Below are 26,101 nucleotides of genomic sequence, written 5' to 3'. Positions count from 1 at the left end.
GTTGTGTGCCGCCAGTAACGTTTCAAAACTAAAGCTCACCGCGTTGCGGGGAGAAGTGTTGACCAGACCCTACTCCAAATAGTTTTTATTTAAAACCTGAAATAGCAGAGCACAGACTGGATCCTGGCTCCCCTTTATCCTAATAATGTGTCTTTAATATTAAGTCTTTCCTCTTGCTTTCTCCACCATTATATATGCTTAATTAGCCTCTGTGAAGTGGCATTGCTTCTCCAAGGTGTTTTGAGGGGGCTCCTGTCTGTAATACCCTGTGCTAGTTACAAGGGCTTAAGTCCCTCGACACTTACTTATTTTCTTAGAGGTTCATTTCGGTTGGGTATTGCTTTTCCAAATCCCGTTTTCTAGCACCTCAATAAGCTCACGGGTCAGCCTGAGGACCCTTGCAAGGGGATGTGAAGTTGGGAGGCTGGCAGAGCACGTTAAAGTTGGGTCTTGCAAAGGTGGCTTGCCTCCAGACCTGCCCTGGGGCGACGGGCATCCCTGGAACAGCATGTTGCAGAGAAAGCCTGGTGAGTCTGCGTCCCACGGTTTCGTGGTGGGACGGCACGAGGGCGCGCAGATGGTCGGTAAGGAGGCGCGGAGGGACTTTGGAGGAGGGATGGATCTCGAGAGAAGTAAACGTTGCTGCAGAAAGTTCCAGCGGGAGCCATCGGTGTTTCCAGAAAGCCATCTAGTGGTCTCGTATTCAAACAGTCGCTCGCCTTCAGACGGGAGCCCGGAGCTGCGGGCACGCGTGCTGCTTACCGGCGAACGCTGGCGTTGGTGCTCGGGGAACGACGCCRCGAGTTTGGCCCTAACTGCGACAAGGCCCCGTTGTAGCGGCAGAAYGCGACACGGTGCCTTTTTTCTAGGTCACGGAGTAACGATATATTAGGAGGGTGAGATTAGCTAATGCCCTGCAGCTCGTCTCTTCCGAAGAACGAACCTGATGGATGTTCTTCCAGACCGAGGCTTGGGTCTTCATTTGACGTGCGTGGCGTCAGCTACTCTATTTCAAAAAAATACGATAGTACAGGGATAGTGAGAGGTTTAGAGCAGCTTCCACACAGGGAGAGACGAGGATGCAGCGGTGCGGCAAAGAGGCAGCAGACAGAGCCTGGAAAGCTTGGAGTTTTGGGGGTTTGTTTTTTGTTTATTTGGGTTTTTTTTTTTTTTTTTTTTTAACTGTTTACCGTTACTTTGGGGCATCAGGTTTAAAACAAACAGATGGAAGTACTTTTTCTCGAGACAGTTCAGTTGTGGCACTCTTAGGCACAGCCTGCTACAGGGACCCAAGGTTTGAAGGCTTCTCCCGGCGTTGGATAAATCACTGGAGGACAGGCTTGTGCGTGGCCAAGAAGTACCCAGGCGCAGCTGCCCCTGCGGCAGAAGGATGCCCATGGCCTGTCGGCTGGGAGGCTGCCCAGGAGGAAGGACCGCTCTGTACCTGCCCAGCTTTTAAGTTCTTTCTCTAGGCTTCGTTTAGATGTTGATCTAGATGGAATCACAGCCTCGCCCAAGATTATCTGCATCTCTGTTCTCACTGTGTAAACCAGTAAGGTTGTCTAGATAGCTCCTGAGTTATCCTTGCCTAGCATTTGTGGGAGCTGTTCCGAAAACCTTCTGGAGATGGAGCGCGCCATCCTTTACAAGCTGTCCCTGTGTGTTAGGCTCTCTGCCTGTAGGAGGTAGTTCTTCTCTGACCTCATTCTCTCTCGCTGCAGTTTCAATCTGTTATGTCTTGGTCAGTCCTCAGCAGACATGGAGAGCAGCCCRTGAGGTGCTTCCCTGCATCCTTCTTTCAGCTATTTGAGAGGGCTTTGTGTGCTCTCCCACTCTTCCCTTCTGCTTTTCTTCACAGTTGTATTCTCTCCCCTTCTAACCAGACCCTATTGCCCTACTGTGGGCTCTACCTTAAAAGTGGTAGACGTGCCAGATGGATGCTCCCCTCCAGCTTACCTGCTGAGTCTAACAGGTGGGTCACTTCATGTATCTGTCTGGTGACATTTTCTGCAGTCATACAGCATTTTGAGTGAAGTTCACACCATGCTGCTTCACTACCCCAGACTCTTCCCCAGCAGGTCTGCTGCTCAGCTGGTCATTCTCCATCCTGTCCTGCGTAGTTCTTTATTCCTACCTGCCTGGGTAAGTTTGCATCCTTACTTAATGCAGCTGTTCTTTCCTGACTTCTCTTCCGATCTCAAGATTGTTTGACTCCTATTGCAGTTTTCTGGAGCATTTTCAATTTTTCCTAGTGTGGTATCTGCCCATCGAATACATTTATTGCATTGGCCATATCACTAATAAAATACTAGGTGGTGTCACACCCCGAACGGGGCTCCTTGCTCAGTGCATCCTTCCAGTCAGACAGGGAACCGTGAGTAACTGCTCTTTCCGTACGGCCCTCTGATGAGCTGCGTGCCCGCATTGTGGGAGTTTCGTCTGAGCGTGTTTCTCTAGCGTGCTTGCAAGAAAGCCCTGTGAGATAGCCTCTAATGAATATCAAGATATACGGCACTTACTGCTTCTCCAGCTATTTGCAGGGGCAGTTACCCTGTCGTCAAGGGAAATTAGATTGTTCTTGACAAATTTGCGTTGGTAGTCACTTATCATCTTGTTATCTTCTAAGCGCTTACAAATAGGTTGCTTCATTATTTCCTCCATCGGTTTTCCAGAAGTTCTAGTGACCAGTTCATAATTCCCTGGCTTCTTTTTTTGCTTGTTTTTAAAACTAGACGCTACGTATGCTTTTTCTGGTCTTTGAAAACCTTTCCTACCTGCATTGAGCTGACACAGAAATAATAACTCAGGAATTGCTTCAGCTGAGCTCCTCCCTAAATACCTTTGGGTTGGCGTATGGCAGCCGGCTGGTGAATGGACCCGCACCTTGTTTTAGGTATTGTCTTACCCCGACACCCTTGCAGAACACCCTTTCTTTTTATCCCTTATGCTTCTTGCTTTTGTTATCTCATCTGAATCGTGACCTTTTCGTTTTCTAACCAGTGCTTTCAGAAGGTTAGGTTTATCAAGGAAAAGGTTTTCAATAATATTCTGTATATTCAACAACAGTATCCTGCAATGTTGCTGAAAATTTGGGCCTAACTGTAACTGTGATTAACATCAGCACAACTTCATTTTAACAGCAGTGGAGCGACGTGACTATAGAGGTGGGTATAATTTGACCCATTGAGTGCTTTTCAGGAATGTCTAGTAACTTTTGGTGTCAAATTTGGCACATGTTGCTATGACCTCAGTTTTCAGGCAGTGCTGATCCCGCCGCCTGTGAGAGGTGTGTTCCGTGGAGCCTGGGAGACGTTCATTCCGTCTATTTATTTATTTATTTGCTGATTTCTCAATTCTTTTTCTTTCCCCCTCCCAACAGGAATCATTAACCAATGGCAACAAGAATCCAAGGATAAAGTGATTTCCCTATTGTTAACCCACCTGCCTTTACTGAAACCAGGAAACATCGAAGCAAAAGTTGAATACATGAAACTCTTGCCTAAAATCCTGGCCCACTCGATTGAACACAACCAACACATTGAAGAGAGCAGGCAACTGCTGTCCTATGCATTGATACATCCTGCCACTTCGTTAGAAGACAGAAGTGCTCTCGCCATGTGGCTCAACCATTTAGAGGATCGCACGTCAGGTAGTTTTGGCAGCCAAAACAGAGGTCGGTCCGATTCTGTGGATTATGGGCAGACGCACTACTATCACCAAAGACAGAACTCCGATGATAAACTCAACGGATGGCAAAACTCTCGAGACTCTGGCATAAGTGTCAGCGCTTCCAGCTGGCAGGACAAAAACCTGGCGTGTGAGAACGGCCATCTGCCCCTCTACTCCTCCTCCTCTGTCCCTACCACCATCAATACTATCGGAACTAGCACAAGCACGAGTAAGTACCAACATAAAACACTGGTGAGGGTCACTGATGGCCACTTTTCACAGCGTAGTCCCTCCTACTAGAAAATATTTCTGTGCAGTGTTTAGTAGAGGGGTTAGTTTCAGCTAGGCCATAGAAAACTCCTCCTTTCCTACCTGCTTKTTTATTTTCTGCCTCCTCCTTTTCTTCCCTCCCCCCCAATCCTGTAGGATTCTAAAAGCCTAGCAGCTGGAGAGGAGGGGAAACAGCCAAGAAGCTGTTAAGAGCAAAAATGCATGTCGTCAAAGGCATATAGCTAAATCCAGATTTGGAGATCACTATTCAGAAGTTCCTAAAGTGATCGGGGAGCTGAAGTTTCATTTCTAAAAGTGACTCAGGGRCTCGAGGCAGAGCCTTGCTGCAGCCTTGCCTCCAAAGCACCAAGGTGTCATTTTTAGAAGCTGGGTTGGGACCCATAATCTTCAGGGCATATCTGAAAATTTATTTTATGTGACTTATTTGCAGCGCACAGGGATGTGAAAGCTAGTTGTAATCGGTGGGTTTTAGGCAGGCGGCCCTCYGTGTTTTTCATTTCAAGTGGTGGAGAATTGTATCGTTTTTCCCCCGTGGAGGCCCTCCCAAGCTTTGATGGGAATGGCACAYGTTGCAAGCCGGACGGTTGGAGACGCTGCAGGGCAGTGTGGCTGGAGATTTATCGCTAGTTTTGTGCAGAGATTTAGTGCAGCTATCATTTTTTTAAAGCAGCCATTTCTGCCTGCTAGCCGTCTTCGGGAGAGAACAAACAAAGCATTTTCTCCGAATGATTTGGAACCTCTTCTGTCCACTTGCTCTTTGTGCAGAGGGATGTTATGATTGCTGTTGTGTCTTTTATCCTAATGAAATGCAGTCTGTGCTCAGAGACCTTCCGCAGCTCGTATTACACGGCGTCGTCGGATCATTCCAGACAGGGCATGCAGGGCTCTGGGAAGGCAAGCCAGCAAGTTCCTCTGAAACTCATTTTTTATCCCTATTTTGGTACAGTCTTCTCACTCTTCCTGCCCCCTCGCTCTGCCCTTTCTGTGCTCTGTTCAGCCCTCACAGCTTGTCCTCGTGACGATCTTGTTCCCAGCGCTGATGGTCCCCTCCTTTTTTGCCTGTACCTGAAGCCGGTTCCAGGACTCATCTGTGCTCCRGCTTTTTGTTACTGTGCCATATTTTTGTCCATGCAGGACATTGGAGATGTCCTGGCAGGTGATTAATAGCAATAAGTGTATGTTCTTCCCCAGCCCTATTTTGAGTTTTCACTCCCTCTCCAGYCTCCTCCATGCTGATCCACCTCGGGCACCCCTGGACCAGCCAGCCTTGTCGTTGCCTCATGTTGCTGCTAACATCTCACCTGAGAGCCTTGATGTCCTCCTTCACGGCAGCTTTGAGGAGTTCTCGGGGCCTCTTTTGAGGATGCTTGGCATCTCCCTAGATATGAAGCATGCGGAGATAGCTTCTGGGACAAGAAGCTTCTTGTGGTGAGGGCACTTGGCTTCTCTGTCAGGCTGTGGAAACCCACAATTAAATAGCTGAAAGCTTTAAAATGATCACTAAAGGCTTCTGGGTTTCTTCCTCTCCTGTAATCAGTGCTCTCTTTAGGTGGCATTTCAAACTGACGGTGATACGAGACGCTGCTCTCAGTTTATTGCCTTAACGCCCTGGGAGCCGAGTCCCCGGTGTGTGGCCTCGCAGGCCTGCTGCTTGCTGGCTGCTCTTCCTGCCTGGGGGCTTAGCAGAGGGGTCAACGTGTGGTGGGGGTGGTGGTGGGGGAGCTGCGGCGATCGCCTACCTCTCCCGCTTCGCTCGGGGGTACGGTCGCCGTGCGGTGAGGTGAGGGGTGTTTCTGCGCGCGCCTGCTCCGTGGGGCGCTCACTGTGGCTGGTCACCACGCGGCCTCCCCGCGGCTTGCGTTACGCCCTGGACAGGAGAGAGAGACGGGCCGCCCTGGAGACGCGGCTGCGGTTGGCAACGTGGCCCGTCCCATCCTCTCTTGCCGTGAGCGTTTTTCTGATGGGCCGGACGCTCTCTTGCCGGCACCGTCGCACGCGCCGCCCGAGCTGCTCCGCGGAGCCACGCGAGCGCGGCTGGGCTCTGCTCGCAGGCTGGGTGGTCTGGCCTAGCCACGGGATGGAGTTAACCCCGCCGGGGCCTCAGCGTCTGGGCTCGGYGAAGGAGCCGGGCTGCAGATGCAGCGTTTCGGATGGCTGGTGCCCGGAGCAGACTSGGAAAAAGCGCCTCGCGAAGGTGCCCGTACCGTCCCTCGGCGATACGCAGCGGGGAAGCGGCCGTCGGCGCGCGGAGGCTCGAAGGAGAACCGCGTCTCCGCTCGCGGTGGGCTGCTCTCCCGCGACCTTGCGCGGGCCACGGCGTCTCCGACAGCCCGGCCCGCGTGTGCAGGTTTGGAGCGGAGTCAGATGGCACAGCGCTGGAGATGGCGGTGACGCAACGTTTGGCAGCCTCCTTCAAAGCCCTGGCTTTCGATCGCTTGGGATCGYGTGAGCGGCTCCGCGGCTCCCGAGACCCAGCTCTCTGGGCGGCGGAGGAGAGCGTTTTCGGGATGACCACGTTGCACGGGAAAGGCTTAACGAGGAGGCAGAGCGAGAAGGACGGCGAATGCGTTTGTTATTGGTCTGTTGAATCACTCCTGTGAGTTTTTTTGAGTCACTCCTTGTGGTTTTTGCATGCCTGGCAATTTGGAGGGTTTTCATACTAGGGAGGAAATTATAATAGGTGGATTCAGAAGGGATTTGGTTATGAGCTAAATACAGAGAGGTCTGACAGGAGGAACAAGTTTAATCCGTGGATGAAGATGACTTTCAGAGCTTCGGATGTGGAGCTGAGAGAGGCTGGAGGCCCTGGTATCACCTCCCTGAAAGGCAGCTCCAGTGACACTTTCTGAGGAGGAAGAAACCCAAGACATCACGAAGATTGGGGTGTTTACCTGAGGGGGAAATCTGCTTGAATAATGTCAAATCAGGCTTGCAAAAAATAGCTGCTGATTAAATGATTATGACACTCTGTAGCAGGTTAATCATTGATGGTGGCTGAATTTCTGCAAGAAATGTTACATTTTAAAGGACGCTTTTCAAAAATCCCTTTTTGTTTCTTTCTTTGAGCCTTTTTATGCCCAGACTCGTCTGTTAGTAGGAGCAGTAAACAGCCTCTTGCCCAGTGAGGCCTCTTAAGTTTTATCCCAAGGCACAGAAAACCAAGAAACAGCTGAATTACTCCACAGTTCCTGAGCTGCTGCATTGCTAGGGTCTTTTTCCTCAATTCTCCCAAAGTGAAAAAAGTACCACAGGACTCGGCAGACCCTTTTAGGAGATATAATGGGCTTGGAGAAGCCCCTCAAGGTGGCACCTTTCTCTGTGGGACCTGAACGGAGGAGGTCCTGCACGGGCAAGCTCATACAGGCTTGTGCAGCAGAGGCTGCCTCCGACCTGGCGGGGCACGCGCCTGCTTTGAACCTGGAGCTGGTGGCCGTGTCAGCACAGCAGGGTCCTCGGAGACTTCTTGGGTGCCGTGGGTTGCCGATGGAGCAGCACAGCCTTTGGATAAGAGATGCCTCATCCACCAGACGCAAGCATGGATCTCTCTGCAAAGCCTCTGTAGACATCGTACCTGGGTCCTTTGCTGGAAGGTCGCGTTCCTCCTCTGTCTCTCCCGCTTGGCTCTGCCCTCCCGTGTGCTGCACAGCCACCGTTCAGCCTCGTGCCGGTGTTGCTTCACGTAACTCCCCCGCACAAACAGCCCAGGCCCGGTTGTGGGGCTTCCTGGCACCTTACCGTGACTGCTTTTTGTGTCATACCGTCACACCACTCTGATTCAGCTGCAAGATCTATAGTGCCCATAGCCAGGTAACCTTTTTCCTGAGCTTAGCGCCAAGATAAACACATATTTCTAAAACTGAGTAGGTTTGTAGAAGCATCTGAACACATCTTTAGCTGAATCTAGTCTTAGATGTTAATCTGACATTTGCCTGAACAGCCCTGTGGTTCCCCCAGACCCCAGTAATGCATCAGGTTAGGTACAGCTTATGTTTTTATTCCAGCGCATAGAGAGGAGCACGTGTCCCGCTGGCGAAGCGTGCTGCGTTTTGCACAGAGGTCTGCTAGAGATCTCCGAGACAGTGTTCCCCAAGCRCGATGTGCTGTTCTGGAGACTGAGGCTTGCAGCACGCCGAGTTGGTGGTTTTGAAGCCTCCGTCGGGTTGTAACTCCTGCTGATGTATTTCAATGGCAGCATGGTCTGAGAACCTGCAGGCTTAGCTGGAGACAACCTGACCATACCTCATATGTTAGTTCATAAGCTTCTGTAACACAGTATCTGCTTGGATGCAAGCACAGTAAGTCCACAAACAGATGCTAAAAAATAAACATGGCTAGTCAGCCTTTGTCCCAACCCCTCGAGGCAATCGATATGTCCATTAATCTTTTATTTCAGGGCAGATCCCTCAATCTGTTACAGTTTTAAGTTTCATTATTGCTATTTTTAATTTTGCATGTTACTTGTGGGAATTTATCTGAGTAAGGGCTTAATCCAGCAGCACCTTCCAGGGCAGAGACCCAGCTCCACAAGGCCYCACTTGTTTGTGGCACTGAAGTGGGGCGAAGCCTTTCCCAGAGGAGCGATGTGCTGATCTTGCCTGAGGTACTTTCGTCTTGTATTGTGGCATAATTAGAGGCAATGCTATTATGGTTTAGGGTTTAAACATGGGTAGCTGAAGTTCACATGAGAATTCGCTTTGCGCTGTCCTCATCTGCTTCTCTTTGACTCGACCTAGACCCAGACTGACACTGTGAGAACAGCTCTGGCTTTGTCTCGTGGCTGATCGGGGTTGTTGAGGGCTTTGAAACTTCGTTCAGATTTGTCATTAATTTCTAGTTCTCTCTAATGGTGTTGGCTGATGTTAGCAAAGATTTGAGGAACTGTTACTAGAGGGCGAGGAGAGATTTTTGCTCTCCAGCATTTCCAGGGCAAGTCTGCAAGCGCTCTGAAGGAGTCGCTCTGGATTTGCGCCCCTAATCGTGATCTGAGACTGACCCAGTATCCTAAGCAACTGGTTTGGGTCTGGAGCTACCTTAAGGGCATAGACTCATGGAGAGTGATGAAAATTAACATACTACTTCTCATCCACTGTATCACAGTAACTGCCTCCATGTGCGTTCTTAGCCTGTCCATTAGCTACAACTTTAAACCAAAGTTTCAGTGTGCTGGGAAGAAAGGTAGCCTCCTTGTGGGCTTGTGAACGCRAGCGGGCAAAAGGCCAAAAGTACTCCAGGCCTGGAGGGAAAGGATCAAGCAAAGAGCCCCTAGCTCTGCAGCTGAATCAGATGGCAATTACAAAATGCCTGGGTTGCAAAACACATCTGCAGCGTGGATGGGGCTTTAAACATCTGAAGTGGAACAACAGAAGAAAGCAGCCCTCTTCCTGCAGAGCAAAGGGGCAGCAGGTCTGAAGAACTGCTTTTCCAGAGCGCGAGGCTTAGCAGACAAGCTTTCAAAAAGAGAGAATGTGCAGAGCACCTTGTTCTGCCCATCTACCTGCACAAACACCTCTCCCTTTAATGTTGTTAAGGCATCATTAAATATTCTGCTCTGCAGCTGGCAAGGGGAGGAATGGTCTTAAAAACTCCGTTTAATAAGCGCCTTTGGCTCTTTGAAGGATCCGTTACAAAGAGGTAAGAAATGAAAGCTRCAGACCAACATTTCTTGCACTTGAGCTCTGACTCCTTTCTTTCCCCTGTGTAATTGGTTCCACCTGAGTATGATCTGATTGCACAGGGGGGTTCATTTGTCAAGAGGAAGCATAGCAGAGCTTAACCCTGTGTTCTCTGCCTGCTCAGAAGTGAGTGTGTGCAGGGAAACAGGAGTTTCTCTGTTAAATATGTTTGTCCAGCWTGGAGAAGCTGGAGTGCAGTCACATCTGATGTGCTGATTCAAATTGAGGGCAAGAAAGAAAAGGATAAAGTGTGGAGGGAGTGATATCTACTCCATTTGGCAATATCAAGCTTGTTGGACCGCAGCTGTAGATGTAAGGCTTCAGCTCCTAGCTCTGCCACATATCTGCTGGAGAAGCCTWCTGGTCACCTACTCCCAGTACATAGTAAGACTGTTATTCCCAAATTTTCACGTTTATGGTGAGACTTTCCTATGCTCTCATCTTTGGTGTAGTGCCAGGGCRGTTAAACTCCTCTTGGAGTGCAGGTTCCCAGGGATAAGAGCTGTCAGTTCCCCTGCACAGGGGCAAAATGTCTTGATTTTACTGCAGGAGCAACAATAAGTTACCCCAAACACTTTAATTTAAAAGCCAGATGTTGCAGGTGATTTCTCACAGATAAATGAAGACTTTGTTATGCAAGTACCTGCACAAAAGGTGTCTCAGTGTCAAATGCAGACAGCACTTCAACAAGGATGAGTTTCTCCAGTTGTGACCTTGCCTATGGCATGAGAGCACTGCACAGCCTGTGTTTGGGCTGCGGTTGTACCATAAAGCAGTAGCACACCAGGTTCTCTGGTGTGGGATGGCCATAGAGAAGGTAGGTAGTGCTCACAGTTGATGCTGGCCTTACAGGAATCTTGTGTGTCTAGGTGTCCATCTCCTGTCTGTGCTTCCAAAAAGAGGAGGAGGTTCTGGTAGTGGTGTCATCCAGGTGGTCCTAGTGAGAATAGGGCAGTGGTCTTTGCTAGCAAGGAAAGAGGAAGGAGCTGAATCAGCTCCTGTCTCTGTCGCAGCCCTGCTACTCATTGCCATGCCCATGACATTGGCCAAACACAGCAAATAGCTGCGGTTATCCCATGGTGCAGGTGCATGGCCTGCGGTGAACACTGGACTGTGTCCCTGGCACATGCTGGCTTGATCCCTGGGTGCTTCAAGTACCTTTGGAGCAACACTGTGTGTGAAGGTATGCTGTGGGTGGTACCAGAGGGCTGAGGTGATGGTGTACATCACAGATCAGAGACCTCAGGATTGAATATCCTGTACAGCAGAGATCCTGGACACTGACACTGCGTATATGCAGGAGAGCTGTTATGAACTCTTTGGCATTTCAGTGTCACTGTGCTGCCTGGTTTCCCCTACCTGTGAACAGGGAGATCCTTGGACCAGCAAAGCTATTTGGCAATGTTTGGTCACGCTGTTGCTTCCAAACAGAAGGGAGAGGTGTGATGCACTTAGACCTCTCTAATACCCATCCCRTGGGAGTCTCTGCTAGCAGGACTGATGTTACTTGTCTAAGAGGAGAGAGAGAGAGAGCAGTGCAATATAGGAGAAATACTCACCTCTTTATCTTACTTGTCCCCCAAAAGAAAAAATCTTTTATCTTGTCCTAGATGTGAAGAGATTGAATAAATCAGCATATGTTCCTGAGTGCCAGAGAGTAGCCATAGAATGATAGTGCGTGCTTTTGTCAAGATTCATGGCTCTCAACTGGCACCTGCCAGTTCTCAAGAAATATTTAGGTTTCAGAGTGATGCTCAGGTGTCACCAGTAAAAAGTGCTGGTGTTCAAACTCCTTGTAGCCTCAGGAAACTTCAAGGATGCTGATGGCAGCAGGGCACCCTGCGGGGAGAAGGACCATCCTGTGAACTCCTGCCTGTTCTGGGGCAAGCCCTGTGCCAGTTTGTGGAGACGCTACCTTCCTCTAAAGGGGTTTCTGTCGTGTTACTCTTACTCAGAAGAGAACCCGCCCCAACTGCTGCTGTTCAGATAGGTCTGTAGCTGCTAAACTGTATGTCAGCATGTATACGGCTGATGTTTCTTGCTGGATTTTGCCTGCGTTTGCCCGAGTTCTGGCAGAGGTTGCTGAGCGCTCTGGTGAGAAGCTGGTGAACAAGACTGATGATCTGGGGCAGACCCCCCTGAGAATTGAGGTGGAAGAAGCAACACCTAGAAAGCACTTGTTGTGGGCAGTGTGTTCTGTGATTCTTCAGCCGTCCTGCACTGTCGTGCAATAGATTATTGCCTGCTACTGTAGACTAATYTGTTGCTGTACACAGTACCCAAACTGATCTTGGTAACTGGGTGGGAACTGCATGTTTTAACCTGAGGGACCAGTCTGATTTGTGTTGGGTTAATGCACAGCTTGAAAGTACAACCATCTCCTCTGTGTAGATTTACTACCATGTGAAGGTGATTGTGTGTCCTTGGTGTGTGTGTGTTTAACCTTTACAGAATGACATATTTTCCCTTGTGCAGAGTTAGCGGTTAAACAACAAGCTGTTTTTTTTTTTAATAAAGAGTGCAAAAGTCTTAATATGAGTACACCAGTAAAGCAAACAAATGTACTGTTCTTACTGTTGGGGGCTTAGCTTTGTATTCAGGATTTTTCTTCAGAAACTTCTCCTTCCACTTCTTTCCTAGTTGGCCATACTATGTACTGAAACTTAGCCCAYTGGTATTTGCCCTACCAAGTGGGGATACCATAGAGATAAAGAATGGGATTTGGGTAGTGCATGTAGCAACAAGCCTGACATCTACCAGGTTAACATCTTTCAGAAATTGCTTTCATGGGACAGRCCCCCTGAACTCGTAGTAGTCTTTATTAGTTACCCCATCGGTGACAGGGAATCCAGCAAAAGGCGGAGGTTGCAAAACCTTTGTTTGTTTGTTTTTCTTTTACTGATTGAGTAAAGCTTGTTGGCCTTTGTTATGCGAGAGGCTTTCAACTGTAGTAGTCTGGGGCATCTGTTGTCTTGCTCATGCCCTCTAGTGTTACATGTAACCATTGGAGAACATTTCCAGGAGTTACTTCCCTTGCTAGGGACCCTTAGCTATATATAATAGCTTGAGAAATTTTGGATTTAAAAACAGAGGAGGATTCATACAAAAAGATAATGTACGTCTAGAGTTGTTTTCTACAATCCATGAAGACTATGCAGAAATACAGGAGGAAACTGGAGCGAGAGGGTAGGCAGCCTCTTCCACATGAGCTGTTTTGGGAAACAGCAGCTTTTGTCACAGCACTGTGCTCTTTATCTGCTCTGAAAATGACTCCAGCCGTGTAAACGGCAGATACAGATTTTCTGTCCCATCTATAAATGCAAAGCACTTGGTCCCTGGGAGGGTACGGGCCACAGCTCTGCAGTGCGTCACTTAAGCAAGCAAGGAGATGAATGCTCATCTGCGCTCTGCCTGGAAACCATCAAGCGTTGGAAATGATAGCAGTGATGGAGGAAAACAGAGATGGCCTTTCACTGCCCGGATGTCAGCAACACTGGGGGGGTGCTGTGAGCAAACACTTAGCTAACTACTCTTGAGTGGTGACTGCAAAGCTCTGTTTTGTAGCTAGTATCTCTTCCTCCTGTTGAGGTCACTCCATTTGCCTTGTTGCTCACCCTCTGCTTAGCAGAGAGGGTATCATTAAAATCAGATGGAGAAAGCTATGTCCATTCTTCATGCTGGGCAGCTGGCTGTCTGATGGGCTTGTGCTCATCCCACCTTCAGCTCCACTCCCACGCTATCCAGGCCCGATCTTAAAGCAGAACAGCTAAGGGCTCTGTCCATCCTTGAGATCGCTGCAGCTGCTGGTGTGGCTGTTAGCTGGTCAAGTGCAAGGAGGGAGATTTCTCCCTGTGGTCCATGGGATCCTGGAGCATGGTAGCAAGATCGGGGCTAGAAAAATATATTCATCGAAGGGAAGAGATTCAACTGAGGGGAAGAGATGGAGGCAGCCCAGTCTCCGCTGTGTATGTGTTTGCAAGGCCTCACGTGAAGATGCAGGAAACCGGGCTGGTCCAATGGTTTTCTTTCACAGTTCAACATTTGCATTCTGTTATTCAGTATTTTCAGTATTAAAGTGCCTTGATGGATTAAGTTAAGTTAAGCAACAGTCAGAACCTGTTTTATTCCTAAGACTTCAATGTAGCCCCTTTGTCACTTTCTGTGCCTCCTTTTGGGCCTATTTTGGAAGGTTCCTTCACCTCCTTGCTCCAAAGATGGTCTCTCTTCTTGCTGTTACTTCACTGAAAAAGCGAGGTGGCCAACATAGCGCCGAGATCTCACCCGAAATATATCTCCAAGGAGGTCTTTGACTTTCATCCAAGCTGATCAGCCTACCTGTTGTCCTCCTGAATACCATGCTCTGCATTGGGAAGAAAAGAAAGATTCACACATCTGCCTGTCTCCCTTCCTGTTTCCAGCTATGTTTGGGCAGTGTAAAAGTCAGGCTGACTGTTCCCAGCSAACACTGAAATGGGTAACACAGTGCATCAGGCTGTATTACCAGCTTAACAGCCYGTCTCTCCCTCCAGACTTTGCTACTCGCTCCACCTGGGTTCAGGTGGCCGCAAACACTCCTCTTGCTTTAGAAATGTGCCAGTATCCAAGATCTACAAAATGATATGGATATGAATGACATGGAGTAAACCATCAACCTCTGCTGAGTGTTTTGCTTTGGACATAGCATCCGGGTTAGCATTTGGGAGAACATTTCTCCCAGTCCTGTTTGGCTAAGGCTTCTTGTGTTCACTATTTGTACCACCTGCATTTGGTGGTCTCCTCTTGTAGGGAATCCACAGCCACTCATACTCGGAAACAAAAGACCGAATTTCTTGCCTGCAGCAGTTGGATTTGGTGAGATGCAGTGAGCAAAGTGGAGCTTTGTTAATTTGGGTTTCAGACAGCAAGAAGATGGAAATGGGGTCCTCATCGCCTTGCCCCAGTCTGCTTTTACACAGGAACAAGAGAAGACGGAGGGCATATGCGCAGCCTACATGAGACAGCGCTTTCTGGCTCGGTGAGGATCCTGTTGTAGGCAGGGTGTCAAGCAAGTGATTGATATCTGCTTGCCAAGCAGAAAGAGTAGGTGGGAAAATGAGTGCATTTCCCACAAGCTCACAGCAGTGAGTTGGTTTTGTGTGGGCTCTGGGTGGTGTGTGGCAGGCTGGATCTTGCAGTCCTGCTTCAGCTCGGGCCTTCTGCCCCACCAGCRGCAGCACTTGGAGGAGAGCCAGCTAGCAGAAGGACTAACGGGGGGACCTGCAACGTGGGCAGAGAGAGCTCCAAAGGGCAGAGGAACTCCATTGCGTGCCCAAAGCAAAAGGAGGAGGAGACCATAAGACTGGGCTGAGCAGTGACTCACACCGAGCAATGCTGTCAATGGCATTTAGACATGTACAGACGGAGATGGGAGCACAGTGGACTTTAGACAGGTGGTCAGCAGAGGTGAGGTACTTGTCACTGATTGCTGGTGGCTGCTTTTAGGTACAAAGCCACACTGCTGCTCTTAAACCAGCCTTCTTGACACAAAAGCATGCCTTAAAGCATCCTAAATGCTCTGCATAATCTGGCCTTCTAGCCCACCAAACAGTCTCCACTGAATCACRCTTTTGACCTGGAAACGGCACGGAAGTTGCCAGGGCGGCTGATTGACGGTGTCCCAGCTGTGGAGCGGTCAGACGTCCCCAGTAATTCTTTTAGAACCCTCCACAGCTTCAGGTGTCTTTTGACTGGGAGGTTTTGTTGACTTGGCTGCAGGCTCCAGCGCGCACAGATGCGATTCTGCGCGTCTGAGGCCCCCAGGCAGGCTTTTGGGTCATTACTCGCTTGTCACAGGAGCCTGCTCCTTTCAGGGCTCAGAAGAGCTCTCCTCTGTCAGTCTGTCCTCTCCGCTGCTGAGGAAGGAGTATTTGAGCTGCTGCACAGGCATGATGGATGGATCTTCCTAGACCAGAGCGTATTTCACCAGCTGCCCTGGTGCCTGTCAGACACTGGCATAGATGACAGTARTCTGTGGTTACTCATTGCATAGAAGCTTGTTCCTCTCCCTGAAGGAAGCTTTGCTTTTCTCCTGACCCGGGAGTGCTCTTGGGTTCCTGTCTGTATTTTTTGCTGCTGTTGTCCTGCTGCTATGAGCCRTGGGAATCGTCATCGGCTTCTGGTTGGGGGCTCCAACTACGAGCAGGATAAGCAGGCTCTCCAGGTGGGACAGCTTGGGACGTGCCGCGTGGTGCTTTCAGCTGTTGATGTGTGTCCGTAAAGCGTGTGATGAGTAATGCCTCCAGCTGAATAAAGCTGGATACTCCTACCGACTCATGCCTTGGCACCTAGTTGGCTTCTGTAGGCAACAGCCATCAGACACTTTTGGGTGCTCAGCGCTAACGACAGCCAGCAGCATAAGGGGAGAAGGAGCCCGTACTGGTAAAGGCATGYAAACTCCCCTCTAAAACCCTTTCAGCTCCTTGCAGCCTTTGGGCACCACCTTTTCCCAGCCTTCCCTGCCGACGTCATGAAAGTTGGTTTGGTTTCCTCGTGACTCTTTCTGAGCATCTTCATGTGTGAGGAGAAACCCTGGAGAGAATCACCTCTCCGTTGCGTTGGACTGCTGTGAAGCTCTTAGATCTGGCAAATACATAGAAAAAGACCCCGCCACCGCCAAGTGAAAGCTACGCAGACCTTGCGCGAGGGCAGCGGTGTGTGTACACACGTGCCGCTTCTCTGAAAGYGGGGAAGAGAAGGGCTGCTCTGGTTTATGTTTTATCTGAAGTGAATCCACTCRCTCTCTCAACTGTGGCATCGCACTGGGACTTGCTGCATTACCCTGACTCAGTAACATGCTGGTATTCAATTAACTTTTGACTTTTGATTTAAAGGACCAGTGTACAAAATAGTTATTTACTTCATTTGAAAAGTCTTTTAATCGTTACCATAATTATAGTTTCCTGCTCTTTTTGGGGATATTTTTCTTAGCAGGGGGAAGGGAGAGGAGGAGGGGGGAATATTTGCTGTTCTCCTTGTGGTTATCACATCCTTCAAATTACTAAAAGAGGCTGGGATAATAGGTCTAGTGATTATATATAGGCACCATCTGCTCTGCTGCTGCTTCCTATCAAAGTGCAGTTAGGAGAGTGCAAGAAGGATATTTTCTCTCCAGCTATATTAAGACTCTGTTTCCATCTCAGCTCCAGAGCAGAGCTCTCTGAATGCAAATGGATCAAATGCACTGTAATCAATGGCTCATTTTTGGCAGCCTTGAAGCTGAACCTTTTYTTTCCCCCTCAAGTTTGTTGTTCCCATTTGTTATGCAATTCTATTAAAGGCGAGCTGCTCCGCGTTTGATGTTCTCTTGTAACTACAGTCCCTCCGTTTGCTGAGCAATACAGTCTTTTATTAGCCAGCTCAGAGATCTGTGTTTTAACTCAAGCACAAGGAAACAACTGTTTCTGAGGATGCTTAGGGCAGATTTTTAGCACGTACCAGCTTTCAGTTGGCAGAGGAGGGAGAAGGCTGTGCTGAGTTGATTTGGGGCAATAACAGGGAAGGATTAATGCCAGTATTATCGTAGTAGCTCTGGCTACCCCGTTTTCCACTGGACRTTGTCATTGCAAAGTGCTGCTGTTCGTGTCAGTATTTTGGGCGATAGATGGAGTCAGGAGACGTTACGGGGTGCTGGCTACTAACTGCTACGTACCCTTTGCATCTTCTCATCTGGGGAACTGGATGCTGCATTTGCCAGTTGATGGTAYTGGGGACCTAACAGACTTTTCTTCTCTCTTGGAGCTGGTAAGATTTTACACTCTTTAAAGAAAAAGAACCTTCTTTGAAGAAAAAGATAGAGGAAAGTAATTTAACAAAGTCCAGGAAACAAAAGTGCAGATMGCGTAAGGTAGAAGATGGTGACAGCTCAGATAGTCATTGGGACGAGGTGTCTAAGCTTCAGTTCAGCCAGCCCGAATGTCTATTAGCCAAAGGCCGACAGAAGCTGATATGGCTGAAACGTAGAGGAATTTTGTCTTGTGAAATCTGGGCCATGGTGCCTACGAGGGAGGAGGACTGAATTATTTTTTTGAATGAATGAATATGGGTAGAAAGAGAAAAAAAGAGGAAAAACAGTGATACTCCTTGGCACTACGAGTAGCTTAACTTAGTTACTCTGGGGTGACTAGTGAGACTTGGCGCAGCGCTGCAGCGTTGTTATTAATGGCCTGGGATTCCCCAGGGGCGAGTGCTGTTCTTCTGTGGTTTGTATATAAATGTATGAGAGAAACCACATTTATTGGCCTGGAGATCAGGGCGCTGTTTACCCGGCGAACAGAGGACAGCACAGTTTAGGGCAGAGCCTCCTTCCAACATCCTCCATCCTGCCATCCTGGATGCTGATTGCCACCTTCAGCCGGTTTCACTGGTCTTTTTGTCTGCATGTTAAATCACTGTCTGAATTTCCGTCCCATCTATCGTGGTCCTGCCGGTGGAAGGCAGTTGGATGGTCTGGTGCGAAACCCAGCAAGAAGCTCAAGAGAAGTTCTTGGGTTTCTGCTCTTGCCTGAAGCTCACTGGGCCTCCTTCCAGGAATGGATCTCTGGATTACTAAAGCCATAAACTAGCTGTATTTACGTATCTTTGGAAGTACCCAGCAGCTGCGGGTTTTTATGCACCCAGCTCRCTGCACGCACAGGTCGGGGAGCGCTTGGTGTCCCGGGGCCCCGGCCRTGCTGTAACACGGACAAGTAAATAACGATAATCACAGTTCCCGTGCACTGAGCTGCAGCCGCAGCCAACCCGGGGGCCAGCGTGCTCTCGCCGCGCTGGGCAGGAGCTCCCGGCGCCCGCTGGGGCCCGCGGCAGGACTTCCCCCTGCCTCAGCCCGGCCTGGCCCAGGCCTCGCGTGCTCTGCTTGGAAAGATCAGCAGCAGAAGTAACAGACGGGTTATTGTTGCTCTGTCCAGTCTTCTCCTTGAATGGGAAACTGCATGTTAAAATGCCATTTTTTTTAAGTTTGTTTGACAGGCTCTTTCTGCAGGCCGTGCTTCTTCCCGAGTTCTCTGGTCAAGGCAACGCGCTGCTTCTGTCTGCTTTTTTTCTTCTAACTTTTCAGCTACCCCGCAGTCACTTACATTTAAGGCCGTTGGGTTTTTCCCCCCCCGGCTGCTCATATGTGCCTGTAATTCAAAGCCTAGGACACGGCTTATTTGGCACTGCACGAATGAGGTTAAAGTCGCAGCCTCAAAATCTGAAGGGAGGGGGGAAAGAAAAAAGCACAGAGAAAAGGCTCCAAGGGTTAGGGAACACAGCGCTGAAAAATGTCCTGTCGAGCTGTGCCTCGTCCACGCTTCGGTTTTTGCGTCTGAAAGAGCCGCCCCGGGCAGGAGGCCGAGGACCGGCCGGGCAGCCCGAGTCACCAGCATTTGTTTCCTAGAGTCTTTGGAAAGAAAGTCGGAGGAACGATGAAAAAGCTGCAAGGCTCAGTTTGGCCGGACCGGGGTAGTCTTCCCGGAACGGGTGACACCTAACGGTTTGAGTAACAGCAGGGGARCGGACGGATTTGAACTCACCACGTTTCTTTGCGAGAAGACTCGAAGGCGCTGCTCAGCGTTCCCGCTCCGTTTGGGCGCCTCCGGCCTGCGCAGGAGACCRTGCAGCCTCGGGGGAACGAAAACGTGATCCAAGCTTCATACAGCAGATCATTTGGGATCGAGCTGCTGCTTTGGATATCTTTTCTCACAGCTGGTTAGAGTTTAACCGCAGGTTTACAGATCAGGAAAGGAATAGCACGTGCTAGGACCCTCTKCAAGGATCGACCATAACAAAGTTTATGGCCAAGAAGAAGAACAGAAACTCCACGTGCATCTCCAGAAGGGTTCAACATGCGGCGCTTCCTGCAGCGATGGCRGAAGGGTGTTCTGCTTTGCAGTCCCCTGGTTTGGCCCTGCACTGCTAAAAGGGTTGTGAGCTTGTTTTAGAAGTGCTCTGGGTTTCAGAGACCTCCTAAGGACCGCACAGCGACGGGAGGGCATCTAGCAAACACGCTCAACATGCTTCTGGACCCAGCCGCCCTCCAGCCAGGGGCAGAAGACACGATCGCCCCAGCAGCTTAGTGCGTTGCCCCAAGCTCGTCTTGCGATGGGTTTTTGCACCGCTTTGCAGCCGGCTAGGGGTGACAAGGGGCACGCCGGGGCAGAGGGGAGGCCAGCGCCTGGCCTGCCGTCACGAGCTGCTCGGAGGAAGGTCTGCCTGCAGGAGGCTGGTTCCTCCGCTCTAATTACAGGAACGGGTGGCTTTTTCCTTCTGTGGCACAGGCTGAAAAGTTGGCCTGAAACCCTGAGAAACCGCAACACAAACGTCTTAACGCTGCGCCACATGGTCTTTAGCAAACAGAAATGCTCTTGAAATTAGTTCTTGTGCACCAAAATAGGCACCGCCACTTCAAAAAGGAAGAGGGGAAAAAACAAACTCCAGTCTCCGCTGCCTGTACTGTACMTGCCTCAAAGGTTCGCGATAAAGGGCTGCAGTCTCCTCGGGCCTCAACACGGCCCGTTTCACAGAGAAAGCACTGGAACGCCGTCCAACCTCAAAGGTTCTCCAAATAAGTTGCAGTAGCTTCCACCACAGCCAGCGTTTGGTCTGCGATAAAGCTGGTTTTATCCGGGGAGGTCCCACGCTGGTGTCGGCTCCGGCAGAGACAGAGCCCTGCTCGGCCACGCGTCTGCCGGGGGTCGGTCCCCCGGCGGTCCTGGGGACACAAGGAGCCTCCTTGATCTCCTGCAGGAGGGAAGCCCACGTGCAGAACTACRCACCTGGTCCCCAGCGCGGCACGTCAGGGGCGCGGAGACAAGGCCGGCCCTTCCCCGCACGCCTCCGATCTGCTGGGGCCGGGAGTTTATGCAACCTCTCCTCCTCGCAGGAGGATGCAGCAGGCTCCACCATGGGGCAAACGCCATCAGATCCCCGGCTGGAAGCACCCCAAGCGAGACGGCYGGGGCGCTGGCAGCGTGATCCGCCAGGCTAACGGCCCTTGCGAGCGATGGCTCTGCCGCGGCGCGGTCGAGCCAAGCCGGGGTGACGCGTGGGTGGCGTAGAAGAGCAGATCCTACTTGTAATGCCATCCRCAGAGTTTATTTAAAAGCTCTCAGGTCATTAATATGCAAAAGGTGGAACTACAAAAAACGTGAGGATACAGTGCTAGCAGATTCCAATTAAATAGGCTAGCGGGTGAGAAAGGTGGAAAATCAGGGAAACGATGYGGTAAGCTTCGTTCTCCACCGTTGGCCTAAATCTGCTTGCATGGCCTTTGGGTTTTACCATACGTGTTGCAGGAGGCAGGAGAACACTTACAAACTGGTGCTTACAGGTGCTTGAAGAGCTTTGGCACTCGCCCTGTGCCAGCCTGGCTGGGACACGCAGGCTCTCCTCGGGGCCCGTTTCCTCCCTGTGCTAGTGCAGCTCCTGACGCTGCCACGTTCGGGCAGGCAGAAGCTCCTCGTCTCTCTTATGGAAGCTTATCTTGCCCTAGAAAGCCGCATTAACTTCCGTTTTGCGTCGATGCTYGAGACACAAGCACCTCGGATGGTTAAAAAATGGAAAAAAACGGAGAGGGAGAGGTGAGTTTGTGCCATGCGGATAGGGGCATGGTTRTGCCATGCCAATACCGTCCTGGAGCCACAGCATTCGTAACCTAAGGGCTAATGGAAACCACTGAGAAGGATTTCAAGAAGCTTTCTCGTTTACCCGTGTCCTTTGCTGTCAGAAAAACTTACACAGAGTAAAGTTAGGCCGATGCTGAGAGCGCTGAAGCTGGCAGCGAGGCTTCTGGAGGGGTTTCAAGCAGGCAGGGAAGGAGCCGATGAGCTCGTCTCACTGATGACGGCTGATCTGCTYCGTTGTCCAGCATTTCCCGCCGCGGCGCTTGCTCGCTTCACCCCCGGTAGGATTTGACATGCATCCACMCAGCACTCAGCGTCAGCCGTCGTCGGGTCGGAGCAGCGACGGCGTGGCCCTGGTCTAGCTCGGTTTAGGCTGTGATTYATTTCAAGCGTTTCCTGCGAGCTCCAGGTCTTCTTAGTCCCTTTTGGCTCATCCCTTTCAGAGGAATTATCCCCACTGCATCTTTCAGCAGTTGGGCAAGTTGACTCACTAACTCACGTTAGTAAAGCTGCTTGCAGGTTAGTGAAACACACAGTCTTTTGGACCTTGGCTTTGCGTTATCTCAGGAAAAGAGGTGGAACTACTTTTTATACGTTGCATCGGGTGGTTTCTAATYGTTCGTGACCGTCCTGTGGAATTCATTATTTTTCCTCCAACCAACACTGCTTTCTAATYGGGGGATATAAAATTAAGATGGAAGAGCAACAATTTGCAAGGGTAGCACTGCTGAGGAAGGAATCTGTGCTGGATTTAAGAAAAAAAAWTTCTCTTGCTTGGAAAAATCTCTGTAGGGAGAAGACAGCCTAAAGACATCAGGATTTCAGCTGGCGCACAGCTGGCCGCACTCGGGAAGYGGGGAGCGCTCGTGTCCTCTGGCTGCCCCAGCGTTTGATGCATTGCTTTTCAAAGTGGCACGTGTTTTCGGTGACAAGACGGGRCCCCAAAGGCAGCGCCTGGAGGCCCGCGTGGGAAGCGGTGCCCGCAGCCRTCTCTGGCAATCTGGGTTTTCTCACCGTTGATGGAAGCGGATCGTTACGTTCTGCGAGACGCATGCACGGGTTCGCGGGCCCTTGTGTGCYGCCTTCCTTCTCCGGCTCCCGGCAGCACCCTTCGTGAAGGACGCACGTGTTTCCCAAGCCAGGAAGCTTGTTTCCATTGGCAGATTTTCCAAGGGAACAAATTTGGCATGGCTTCTCTGCTCTGGGTGTTCGGGATCCTGGCTGTGGGGCTCCGGATGCAGGTGGGACGCCGGGCCAGCACAGGTGGTGATGCTCCACGCTTGTGGCAAGTTTGGAGACTGCGGTTCAACTGATAGACATCTCAATGACCTTGATATAACTTCCTGGCTATTTTTTGTCCTTTTTTCTTTTCTCTGTGTCAAACATTTCTTTCTCTCGGGCTGATGACCTGGGAAGCCAGGCAGCGGTGGGTACAGGGAGAGCAGCAAGGTGTTGTGATGCCAAGCGCAAGCGGAAGATCTCCAGGGTCCAGCTACGGTGCTACTTTTGGAGCCGAGTTACAAAGCTGAGAGCTGTTTGCCTTCCCAGCTGCGCTCGCAGAGCTGAAATAGCTTGTCCAAAAAGACCTTCTTAAATATATCTGTTTTCCTCTCAGGAAACACCATGACTTTAGGAAATYTAATGCTGCTCTGAAAACAATTCCAAGTCCTCGCTGATATCCTCTTCTGTCAAGAGACTTCTGGAGGACATTTCTACCATTGCTTAATGGAGAGGATATGAATTTTTTAGCACGAGCCATTCCCTTTGCTTCCCCGAGCCAGGCAGGCCACAGCGGCTYGAAACGCTCRGCCGCCGAGAACGGTGAAAACCAGCATTTAAGGAACTTTGCRTTCGTGCTTTAGTAGGAAATTCAAYAAGAATGATGAATTTCACTGAGCTTTTGTACTCAGGCATGCCGCAAAGACGGTGGAGATCTTTTTTGGATGTGGGCATCAGGGAACAGCCTCCAGGATAAAGTCCCAACTATTTTCCTTGAGCATACTGCAAGAAAATAATAAGCGAGAACAAATGTTTTATATCTTAAAGCCTTGATTAAAGTATATTAAATGCCTTTTATGTTTAACTGTCATAAGCCAATTTAATGACTCCTACAAACAGCAGAATTTGATTTTTGTTAAGCCAATAGACCAATCTTTTCATATATGTTTTACAACAGCAATTCTTCAATATCCATCTTCTCCTCCACATACCATGTATTTCTCCCTACAACAGACTAAAGATGTCTAAGTCTTTAAGGAAATACCTAAAAATTGATGAGACAGTATATAAGAGGAGTACTGAAAAATGGAGTAGGCTGAAGCTCAGACCATTGAGCAAAATTTATATTTAAATATATATTCAAAATTAAGCATTTCTCTCAAAAAARTGCCAGAAAACTTAAGATTTTTCTTTTGTTCGTACTTTACAAACATAAGAAATTCTTCTCTACTTGACTGAAAGGCAAGTAAATACCCATTTGTTTAAAAATTCCTTCCCGAGAATTAATTCCAAATCGCAAGAGTTATTGCTAGTGCTTTTCCAGCATTGCTAGCATGATTTGTTAAAAACAAATTGAACGTGGTTGTATCAAAATGTCAGTCCAGTGCTCTCATTGCTGGCGAAAGACTGATTGAGTCCAAGAGCTTAGTGGGAATCCRAAGATTAGACGTCTGTATGGATGACAAGTACCTCCACGGTTACGTTAGGCAGAGGGGTAAATGTTCACGCTTGAGGGCATAAGCCAGGTCCTGACCAAAGGGGGAAGAAGAGAAGCTTCCCGGGTGTCTATGTGACGGCACCGTTGTCCGTATGGGGAACGTTCATGCCTTTCCCAGCAACGTTTGGTTCTGGCTACTCAGGATGCAGGTCTAGATGACTTTAGTGGGGCAAGTTGAATAACCTCTGTGTAGCTGCTGCAAAATTCCTGTTACAGCTGAGCTAGCGTCAGCGTGTCGGTGCAAGCCGGGTGGTAACCTGGCCTCGAGGGCGGGTGAAACCCGGCAGCCAAGCTCCAAGACTGCTCCCGCTGCTCCGGTTTGGTGCCCTGTACGTAGCTGTGCGCTGGATGCCCGGGAGAACCGCAGCAGTTGCTCGGGTCTTGTTAGAAACTGAACCCGTGCAGTTCCTTCCCCTAAGCACGCCGGCTGAGCTCCTGTAATCCTCTCTTGTTGCAGGAACTCCTGTCCCCCTTGTTTCCTAGGAGGCCAAAGGAGGAGTCAGGCTAGGACTCAGGTGGTCACGGCGAGACTGTGATTCCGAGGAAGGAGCGGCAAGGCACCCCGAGGAACCGCGACGCGTTTTTCGGGCGGCTCTGCTACGTCCCGGGACGCGAGGGGGGAATAACCTGTTTGATTTTATTTTTTTTTCAGTTCTCTCAGGCCAGACACACCACAGCCCTTTGAAACGCTCTGTGTCCCTTACCCCACCCATGAATGTGCCAAACCARCCTCTAGGACATGGATGGATGTCTCATGAGGACTTACGAGCTAGAGGACCCCAGTGCATCCCTTCCGATCATGCCCCCCTGTCTCCACAAAGCAGTGTAGCCTCTTCGGGAAGTGGTGGGAGTGAACATTTAGAAGATCAGCCTTCCGCTCGTAACACATTCCAGGAGGAAGGGAGTGGGATGAAAGGTGAGTGACAACGGGATGCCTCCCCCGTACCCCAACCCCGGCCAACGAAGGAGGCTTCGCCCCGGCTCCTCGCCCCCCGTGCGCCAGCTGGGGCGGCGTTTGGCCAGGCAGAGAGAYGGGGAACTGTGGTGTTTGGAGTGGCAAGAAACCCACCAAGTRTTTGGAGAAATTCTGACTTAAGAATTTCTCTGAACTGAATTTATCCTACGTTTTTCCTTTTTTTTTTTTCATTATGCCTGCATTTCACAGAGACTTTTAGCAATAAGATACCTTGTCCTGTTAGTAAATAAGGCAGAAATTAAACCCCTAATGAAAACCCGTTCCCGCAGTGAATTCGCTAACGAACATGTAATCAGGTGACTCAGCCAGGGCGTTTGGTCTCCAGCGTGGAAGACCTGGGAACGCGAGGCCGCCTTGGTGTGCCGGGCAGGAGGGCACGGCCCCGTGCGAGCGCGCGGGGAACCCGGGCCGGTGTCCTCCACCGACCCGCCGCAACGTCCCGTGGGGGTCGGCAGGCCGCGTGCGAGAGCCGCCGCTCGCATAAGGAGCGTGACGCGTCGAGGCCCCGGGTCCTCCTTGCTGCCGTGGATAGCCGGTCGCTCTCTCGTGCCTCGGCCGTTAGGGTCCTTGCTGTGCTCGTGTGAGCAGTTAGYACTGAGCGAGCTTGAGTGTCCTGCWGGAGCCAWCAGATGAGTGAAGCTTTTCTGCTCCCTAGGGTTAAGGCTGCTCAGAGGGCACTGACCCACGGAGTCAGAGAGCTGCAGAGCTAGGGACCTTCTGGTGGATCCACGGGCAGGGCCGTGGAGGGCGCCTGCTCCCCCTCCACCATCCACGGGGAGAGGTTGCTGCAAGGCTCCTGCATCCCGCCAGCATCCTCCACGCGGGAGCTCACCGGGGCGCGGACTCGGGAAGGAGTCAGCGGAACTGCGGAGAGCGGCGATGGGAAGGCGGCGCGCCCAGGCGCGGGGGACGTGCCGCTCGCGGCGGGGAGGCTCTGCGCGTGCCTGCGAGCCCCTTCGCGGCCTTGCTGKCTGCCTGCGCTCCGGGCCCCCGTCGGGACGCAGCCGAGCCGTAGCCACGGGGCCCAAACGTGTCGACGAGGAGCCCTTCTGCGGGACCGGCCGGCGGGCCCCGAGAGGTCACCGTTAGCGCTTTGCAGACTGATCTGCAGTCGGCACGATGGGTGCCCAAGGCTTTCTGC

At 50.5% G+C, this 26,101-nt stretch overlaps 1 protein-coding gene across 3 annotated transcripts in view; it reads left to right on the top strand.

Annotated features, from left to right (window-relative positions):
* The window catches only part of SAMD4A (sterile alpha motif domain containing 4A), a 112,000-nt gene that overhangs the window by 64,390 nt on the left and 21,509 nt on the right, over positions 1 to 26,101 (top strand). For 2 of the 3 annotated variants that reach the window (XM_085315113.1, XM_085315112.1), the window contains exons 2-3: positions 3,380 to 3,898; positions 24,637 to 24,900. In XM_085315113.1, the coding sequence (XP_085171239.1) occupies positions 3,380 to 3,898; positions 24,637 to 24,900 (783 nt within the window). The remainder of the gene's footprint in view (positions 1 to 3,379; positions 3,899 to 24,636; positions 24,901 to 26,101) is intronic. The other variant, XM_085315114.1, reaches the window with a different exon arrangement.

This window comes from Rhea americana, unplaced genomic scaffold (assembly GCF_003343005.1).
Source record: "Rhea americana isolate MKP2758 unplaced genomic scaffold, rheAme1 scaffold_42, whole genome shotgun sequence".
Lineage (NCBI taxonomy): Eukaryota > Metazoa > Chordata > Aves > Rheiformes > Rheidae > Rhea > Rhea americana.
Note: the sequence above shows the minus strand (reverse complement) of the source record. Positions and strands in the feature narration are given on the sequence as shown.